At 35.4% G+C, this 8489-nt stretch overlaps 2 protein-coding genes across 3 annotated transcripts; one reads left to right on the top strand and one right to left on the bottom strand.

The window, feature by feature from the left end:
* Positions 1 to 1668: 1668 nt before the first annotated feature.
* LOC17889136 (protein argonaute 4) lies at positions 1669 to 7351 on the top strand. 2 transcript variants are annotated; one of them, XM_006293582.2, is made up of 23 exons: positions 1669 to 1801; positions 2438 to 2710; positions 2796 to 3001; positions 3082 to 3306; positions 3387 to 3523; positions 3621 to 3718; positions 3814 to 3911; positions 4028 to 4196; positions 4287 to 4403; positions 4484 to 4591; positions 4680 to 4742; positions 4812 to 4925; positions 5029 to 5194; positions 5284 to 5399; positions 5484 to 5621; positions 5712 to 5839; positions 5933 to 5998; positions 6083 to 6146; positions 6232 to 6343; positions 6423 to 6496; positions 6595 to 6689; positions 6791 to 6822; positions 6916 to 7351. In XM_006293582.2, the coding sequence occupies exons 2-23, from the start codon at positions 2441 to 2443 to the stop codon at positions 7089 to 7091; spliced, it is 2772 nt and encodes a 923-aa protein (XP_006293644.1). In that variant the 5' UTR covers positions 1669 to 1801; positions 2438 to 2440; the 3' UTR covers positions 7092 to 7351. The 2 variants fall into 2 exon arrangements, with proteins under 2 accessions (XP_006293644.1, XP_023639831.1); XM_023784063.1 differs by having other exon boundaries at positions 1669 to 1847.
* On the bottom strand, positions 7199 to 8393 carry LOC17888797 (lamin-like protein). The gene is made up of 2 exons (XM_006295004.2): positions 8080 to 8393; positions 7199 to 7973 (listed from the first exon to the last, which is right to left on the bottom strand). The coding sequence occupies exons 1-2, from the start codon at positions 8318 to 8320 to the stop codon at positions 7657 to 7659; spliced, it is 558 nt and encodes a 185-aa protein (XP_006295066.1). The 5' UTR covers positions 8321 to 8393; the 3' UTR covers positions 7199 to 7656.
* Between the last annotated feature and the right edge of the window lie 96 nt (positions 8394 to 8489).

Below are 8489 nucleotides of genomic sequence, written 5' to 3'. Positions count from 1 at the left end.
CAATATTATTGTTTTACCTAAAAATGCTCAAAAGTACTGGAATAAAATTACTACAAAAATTGAACAATAAATCAGTGAATAAACTCAAGAGATATAGATGTATTCTCTTACTGTATGATTTAAATAAATAAAGTGTAAATATTTCATTGATATTAAAATTGATTTATTCTATTTCTATAATTATTAAATAAATTTAAACTAATTAATTTAATATACAACAATCTGTGCATGCGCATGACATTACCTAGATTTGAGTGTAAATAAGCTTACATACATATTTGGATAAATTAAAAAATTTGAGTATTTTTTGATAAAGTTTGAAAATGGGGTAAATTTTAAAAGTGGTGTTTTACCAAAAAATACTCAAAAGTACTGAAGAAAATTACTATAAAAATTGAACAATTAAGCAACGAATAAATTCAATAGATATGGATATATGCTTCTATTATATGATTTAAATAAATAAAGTGTAAAAATGTCATAAGCATTGAAAATTATATATTCTATTTTTATAAGTAATAAATAAATTAAATTGATTAACTTAATACACAACAACACGCGCATATGCGAGGGACATTACCTAGTGTTGATAAACAAAGATCATTTATCTTATAAATCGCAAATTATTTTTCAAATAAAATAATACCACGTTACTTTGTCAAAAATGATATATAAAAAAGTACATTCAAATATGATATATCTTTTCCTTTTTTATGATATAAAGTAGAATGAAAATTTGAGTTAGTATATGGAGCTTTGACATAATTTATGGATTGATTAAAAGGAGAAATAATGTAAAGAGGACAAATAGTATTTTCTTTTCAAAACAACAGAAATTAGACAAAAGACTCGTTATAATACTATAGAAAAAAATAATACAAAAGGCCCATTATAAATGTAGAAAAAAATAAAGAAGGCTCAGCCCAAATCTTTGTCACCCCTCATCCTTCTTTGTTCGGCCTAGCCACCATATATGTTCTTTTAAGACCACCGAAGAAGAAGCAAATAAAAAAAAACTTGGTTCTGAAACTTGGTTCTTCTTCTTCTTCTTCTTCTTCTTCTTCTTCTTCTTCTTCTTCTTCTTCTTCTTCTTCTTCTTCTTCTTCTTCTTCTTCTTCTTCTTCTTCTTCTTCTTCTTCTTCTTCTTCTTCTTCTTCTTCTTCTTCTTCTTCTTCTTCTTCTTAATTGAATCCACCTAATCTCCATTCAGCAAGATTGAATCCACCTAATCTCCATTCAGCAAGATTAGATACTTTTCTAGTCAATTTTTTAAAATGGATTCCAGTGAGGTTCAACGATAAAAATAAATATAGACAAGACATGAATAATACTTGTATAAAACTGTTTAAATTTTATATTTCACCTTAATTGTTTTTTTTTTTTTTCTTTTTCGGACAAAACATAACACAGTTGTTAACTCAACACTTATGTAAACAAGTACGTGTCAATTAATGCGCACGTTCAATATTAGAATTCAGAAGGTTTGTCTACCCACTAAACCCAAATTCAATTAAAATAATTTCAAAATAATCTAGCGGGACATAACAGTAAAGTCAGAGGAATCAACGGTCAGGATCGTAAAATCAGGTGAACTTACTATGGAACTGCGTCGTACAGGAACATAACTGAAGCCGAAGAATCCTCGATTTATTCTACTGTCACTGAACAATTTCTCCTTTCAGCTCGGAGTTAAAGGGCAAAAGAGAGAGAGAGAGAGATTGAAAAAAAAGGAAAAAATCTAAGAAAATTACTCTCTTGTTTCGGCTAGGGTTTCGTCTTTGTTTCATCGATACACTCAAAGGTGAAATTTTTAGGGTTTTTTTTCTTGGGTTTGATTCTACTGTAAGGTATATGCTTTTTAGCTTCATATGTTGTGAATGTGGCTTCTTTAATCTCTGGGTTTGTCTCCTTTTGTCTTGTTTCTCTGTTTTTTATTGAAAAAACTGAACTTTGAGTGTTTCGTTTACAAACTCACTAAAAAAAGTTTGGATTTTTATTTCTCTTAGAGGTTGATTACTTCGCATGCAGTGTTCTTATTTGGGTTTTGGCTGAAATTGGAGTTGAAAAGTCTTATAAAGTTTGGATTTTTCTTGATTATACTGCTTCATCTCTTTGATTTTTGTTCTAAAGTTGAGATTTTTATTGAGATCTTTCTGGGTTTTTGTTATGAATAAAGCTTTGAATTTTTCACACTGCTGACGCTGTTTTTGTTACCATGTGTGATGAAAGATGACGTTTTTTTGGGTTATTCATGTTGTTCACACTTGCATGTGACTTTATCCGACAAAAAATAAAATAAAAATTTGGGCTTTTTTGGTTTTAGTCAAAGATGTTACTTCTCTTTGGGTAATTGCTTAGTTTTGAAACAAGACTGTGTGTTTTGCTCATATATGTGTGAAGCCTAAACTTTCTTTTTTTGTGTGGTTTCTTTGTTTAGGAGATGGATTCAACGAATGGTAATGGAGCTGATCTTGAATCAGCAAATGGAGCAAATGGGAGTGGTGTTACTGATGCATTACCACCTCCTCCACCAATTATACCTCCAAATGTGGAACCTGTTCGTGTTAAAACTGAACTTGCTGAGAAGAAGAACTTGAGAGTACCTATGGCTCGTAAAGGGTTTGGAACAAGGGGACAAAAGATTCCATTGTTGACTAATCATTTCAAAGTTGATGTGGCTAATCTTCAGGGACATTTCTTCCACTACAGTGTAAGTGTTTTTGCATTGTTTGCTTATGTTGTTATTTGGTTCTGAAAGACGTCAGACTAATGGGGTTATTTGTGGGTTTGTACAGGTGGCTCTATTTTATGATGATGGTCGTCCTGTTGAAGCAAAGGGTGTTGGAAGAAAAATACTTGACAAGGTGCATGAGACTTACCATTCTGATTTAGATGGTAAGGAGTTTGCTTATGACGGTGAGAAAACGCTATTTACATATGGAGCTTTGCCTAATAACAAGATGGATTTTGCTGTGGTGCTTGAGGAAGTATCTGCTGCAAGGTAAACCATTATCTGACTATATAGTCTTCACATTGGTTATGTGCTTTAGTTTTGGTTCTTATTGAGGATTTTATGAGCAGGACTAATGGAAATGCAAGCCCTAATGGGAATGGAAGTCCAAGTGATGGTGATAGGAAAAGACTGCGAAGGCCTAACCGGACCAAAAACTTCAAAGTGGAAATCAGTTATGCGGCCAAGATTCCTTTACAAGCTCTTGCTAATGCAATGCGTGGACAAGAATCAGAGAACTCCCAGGAGGCAATACGAGTTCTTGATATCATATTGAGGCAGCATGCTGCAAGACAGTAAGTAACAAGTGTATAGATACCTTTTATTTCATGTTTTTTCGTTTTTGTCTTTCTGATAACTTTGGTATAAACTGCAGAGGTTGCTTGCTTGTTCGACAGTCTTTTTTCCATAATGATCCAAGTAACTGTGAACCAGTTGGTGGTAACATCTTAGGATGTAGGGGATTTCACTCCAGCTTCAGAACAACTCAGGGTGGCATGTCACTTAACATGGGTACATAATTTTACTTGTACTTGATGTTTGGTTTTTGCTTCTGTCTTTTGTAGCAATGATTTAGTGTCTAATAGTTTATGTTTTGGTATTATGCTAGATGTTACAACCACCATGATTATCAAGCCTGGTCCAGTGGTTGATTTCTTAATTGCTAACCAAAATGCAAGGGATCCATATTCGATTGACTGGTCTAAGGTAACCAACTTATTATTATATGTGGCAACTTCATGGTATGAACAATTCCTACCTTTTTGCTTATCTTGAAAAGTTTTTACATGTTGTGTCAATAGGCTAAAAGAACGCTTAAGAACCTAAGGATTAAGGTCAGCCCCTCAAACCAAGAATTCAGGATCACCGGCTTGAGTGATAAGCCTTGCAAGGAACAGATGTAAGATATTCACTAATCTGACTTTGTAGTGAGATGCATTTGTTTCGTTTGACGTTTGTGACATTTTGATCCCTCTCAAAATGGTTCTCTGAAGTTTGCTAGTTTACATTATCTAGGTTTGAATTGAAGAAAAGGATCCCAAATGAAAGTGGAGAGTTTGAGACTACTGAAGTGACGGTTGCTGACTACTTCCGCGACACAAGGCATATTGATTTGCAATATTCTGCGGATCTGCCGTGCATCAATGTTGGGAAGCCAAAGCGACCGACTTACATCCCTCTTGAGGTTTGCCTCTTTTACTCATCAACGTTCTCATTTAGATAATTTGTTTTTGAGATTCATGCTAATTTATGTGATCTGGTGGAATTTTCCCAGCTATGCGCCTTGATTCCACTTCAGAGGTACACTAAAGCACTTAACACGTTTCAAAGATCTGCCCTTGTTGAGAAATCCAGACAGAAACCCCAAGAGAGGATGACTGTTCTGTCCAAAGTAATGTATCCTGACTGTTTCCTATATGTTCTTCTTTGTCAGCGAACTGGACTTTATATATTTTGATTTCATGCTTTCAGGCTCTGAAAGTTAGCAACTATGATACTGAACCTCTCCTGCGTTCATGTGGCATTTCCATCAGCTCCAACTTTACTCAGGTGGAGGGTCGTGTTCTTCCAGCTCCCAAGGTATGGTACAAGTGTTTACTTTTGACTTGATAAATTGTTTTAAAGCTTTTTCATACAGTTAATATTCTCTAGTTTTTTTCACTGACAGCTGAAAATGGGATGTGGATCTGAAGCTTTTCCCAGAAATGGCCGGTGGAATTTTAACAATAAGGTGTTGTTTCTCTCTGCCTTTCTTTTTAACTTTACCTGTTTAGATAGTCTGATTACCTTTATTGTGCAGCAATTTGTGGAGCCAACCAAAATTGAACGATGGGTTGTTGTTAATTTCTCTGCACGCTGTAATGTACGTCAAGTTGTTGATGATCTGATCAAAGTTGGAGGCTCTAAAGGAATTGTAAGTAGGATTTTTCGTCTTTTGTTTTTTAGTATTCTTGAAAACTCGATTGTGATCATCAACATTGTTGATGCTGACTGCTTCTTTCTTTATTTTGTCTCAGGAAATTGCTCCTCCCTTTCAAGTGTTTGAGGAGGGTAATCAATTTCGCCGTGCTCCTCCTCTTAATCGAGTTGAGAACATGTTTAAGGACATTCAGTCTAAACTCCCTGGTGTTCCACAGTTTATACTCTGTGTGCTCCCTGAGAAGAAGAACTGTGATATCTATGGTTAGTGTCTTTTGAATCCAGTCTTTAAATATCTTTTGTGTTTTGTATAATGTTAAGTTTCCTTGGATTAACTTTGAATTCCTCATCAGGCCCATGGAAGAAGAAAAACTTAACTGAATATGGCATTGTTACTCAATGCATGGCTCCTACGAGGCAACCTAATGATCAGTATCTTACAAACTTACTCCTGAAGATTAATGCAAAGGTAATCTCTTTTCTTTTGTTTCGTTATCTTAAATGGTTTCTTTTTTGCTTCTTGTGTGCAATCTCTGATAACATATAACTACAGCTTGGAGGCCTAAACTCAATGTTAAGCGTAGAGCGAACACCTGCATTTACTGTGATTTCCAAGGTTCCAACTATTATCCTTGGGATGGATGTTTCACATGGATCTCCTGGACAGTCTGATGTCCCGTCCATAGCTGCTGTAATCTGTTTACTCTCAATTGTCTTTTATGTATCATTTGGCCTATTTTTCAAGACTGATCTTTATTTCTCTTTTGCAATGTTTACTTAGGTGGTGAGTTCAAGGGAGTGGCCACTAGTCTCCAAATATAGAGCATCTGTTCGTACACAGCCTTCTAAGGCTGAGATGATTGAGTCCCTTTTCAAGATGAACGGAACTGCAGACGATGGCATTATCAAGTGCGCACTTTTAGTAATTCTTGATATGGCTTATGTTGAGTCTTGCATGAAGTCTGGTTTAAGTATTAATGTAACTTTGTTTGTTGCTTGCAGGGAGTTGCTGGTAGATTTCTACACCAGCTCGAATAAGAGAAAGCCAGAACATATCATAATTTTCAGGTAACTGATTTGTTAAGTTAGAGATTTTGTCTCTTTATACATTCTTTGTTTTCTCATTGTGGTTGTTTAATTCAATTCTTCAAGGGATGGTGTGAGTGAATCTCAATTCAATCAGGTTCTGAATATCGAACTTGATCAGATCATTCAGGTAGTTGAAATAATCAAAGATAAAAGTTTCTTAGTGTAATAATCTTATTCTCTGTTAGTACTTGATTGCATCTCTCTTTCCTCAGGCTTGCAAGTTCCTTGATGAGAAATGGAATCCTAAGTTCCTCTTGCTGGTTGCTCAAAAGAATCATCATACCAAATTCTTCCAGCCTGGGTCTCCTGATAATGTTCCCCCAGGTGATTGATTCATTTCATTATAACCTTTTCTTTGAGACAGCTAATCTCAAATCTCATTGTGGGTTTGGTTATTCCGCAGGGACAATCATTGACAACAAAATATGCCACCCGAAGAACAATGATTTTTACCTCTGTGCGCACGCCGGAATGATTGTAAGTATCATATATCAACTCTCGAAACTTCATTCGTTGATCGATATTAGTGTTTGCTCTCCTGGATCGGTTTAACACTCTTTATGTTTTTGAATTAGGGAACTACCCGTCCAACTCACTACCATGTTTTGTATGATGAGATTGGTTTTTCACCTGATGAACTTCAGGAACTTGTCCACTCGCTCTCCTATGTGTATGTAGTCTCACTCGATCTTTCATTACATGTTTTGTGACAACTTTGATTGTGATTAATCACAAAAAATGATCTGATTTCTTTCTTTGGCAATATTTCAGGTACCAAAGAAGCACCAGTGCCATATCTGTTGGTAATTACCATAAAAACTTGTTTCTTTACTCCATGACTTTAGTATCTTCATTTGTTCTTTTAAAACTGACATTTTTTTTACCTTTTTGTGCAGTTGCTCCTATCTGTTATGCTCACTTGGCAGCTGCTCAGCTTGGGACGTTCATGAAGTTTGAAGATCAGTCTGAGACATCTTCAAGCCATGGTGGTATCACAGCTCCAGGACCCATTGCTGTTGCACAGCTCCCAAAACTCAAAGACAATGTCGCCAACTCCATGTTCTTCTGTTAAATGACCAGTCCTACTTGGCTTAGTAAGTAAGTAGTAGTTAATGACTTTTATCTTAGGATCGTTCGGCTTTAAGCGTTAAGGGCATTAAACACTAAAGGCTTGGTGTGTTTTTTTTTGTGAACTATTATCACCAGCCTTGTTTGCCTGCTGGGGTTTGAATATGTTTTTACTTTTTACCCCTTTTAACTATTCTCGGTGGTTGTCTGAAAAAACTTATTGTAGTGAATATCTTAATTAGGAAGTGACCTCTTTTGGCTAAACTATATAGTTCTTGTATCGAAAACAAACGACATAACCTAGCTAAAGCAAAGCCTTAAAAGGTGCAAAGCCTACTTGAATGTAAGAGCTGATGTGTTGTTGTAGTGAATCCTAAGTAGGAACTAGCTTTTTTTTGTCAATATGTAGTTACAAAATCCCCAAAGTAACAAACAAATTGCATAGGTTTGTGAAAGTCAAAAGTTCCAACTTATTGAAGTGAAAACTATAAAGTTTAGGAAAGTGACACTTTTGTTTGAAATAGTTCATACATTAAACCAAACTCAACAAAGAAACGACAGATGCATACTCAAAACATCAAAGCTTTCAAGGCGAAAGCTAAAACGGCTGCGGTAAAAGTGTGTAAAGGTACTAGAGTCAAGGCGGTTGAGGCGGGAGCGAAAGGAGCTGATGGTGGCGGCTGAGGGAGGACATCGATGGCGAGCTTCATACCTTTGTGACAATAACCTCTACCACAAATAAAGTAATAAGGCTTTGGCTCTACGAGCTGAAAGACATCTCTTCCTCCACGCGTAATATTGAATATGAAATCGCTATCCACGCATTGCTCGTAGCTACTCTTGTTAACTTGGAGAATGTTATGCCTCGTTCGATCAAATCCAAAATCTAAACAGTTTTAGAAACATGTTTTAGACTATTAGTACAAAACCATCAAATCAATAAAGAAGAAAGTGGCAAAGCAAAAGAATGAAAGAAAGAAATGTTTACTAACAAAGCCAGTCGCCGGAGTAGAAACGTTGGTGGCTAGCCCAATCAGAGATGTTAACTTCAGAGTTCCAACTGTATCTTCCACCACCAACTCTATGAAGACTTGATTCAACTTCTACCATTACCAATACCATCACTGTTACATATACTAACACCCATAAACTTTTCCCCATCTCTTCTCTTTTCTTTTGTTTGTTATTCAATCTTTTGGTTTTCTTGAAGATGTATTTATAGTGAATGAGCATAAATGTTTTGCATGAACCCTAAAAACCTAATGGTTCAAAACTTCATTGTATATGCATGAGATATATATTTCTTCACATCTTTTTCTTGCTTCTTCTTTTTTATCTTTCTTTCTATAACTCATTATTTTATTCTTTTGATTTATTGGGCCATTTAAAGAACTGTTTTGTC

The sequence above is a fragment of the Capsella rubella genome, unplaced genomic scaffold (genome assembly GCF_000375325.1).
Source record: "Capsella rubella cultivar Monte Gargano unplaced genomic scaffold, Caprub1_0 scaffold_4, whole genome shotgun sequence".
NCBI classification, from domain to species: Eukaryota; Viridiplantae; Streptophyta; class Magnoliopsida; order Brassicales; family Brassicaceae; genus Capsella; species Capsella rubella.
Note: the sequence above shows the minus strand (reverse complement) of the source record. Positions and strands in the feature narration are given on the sequence as shown.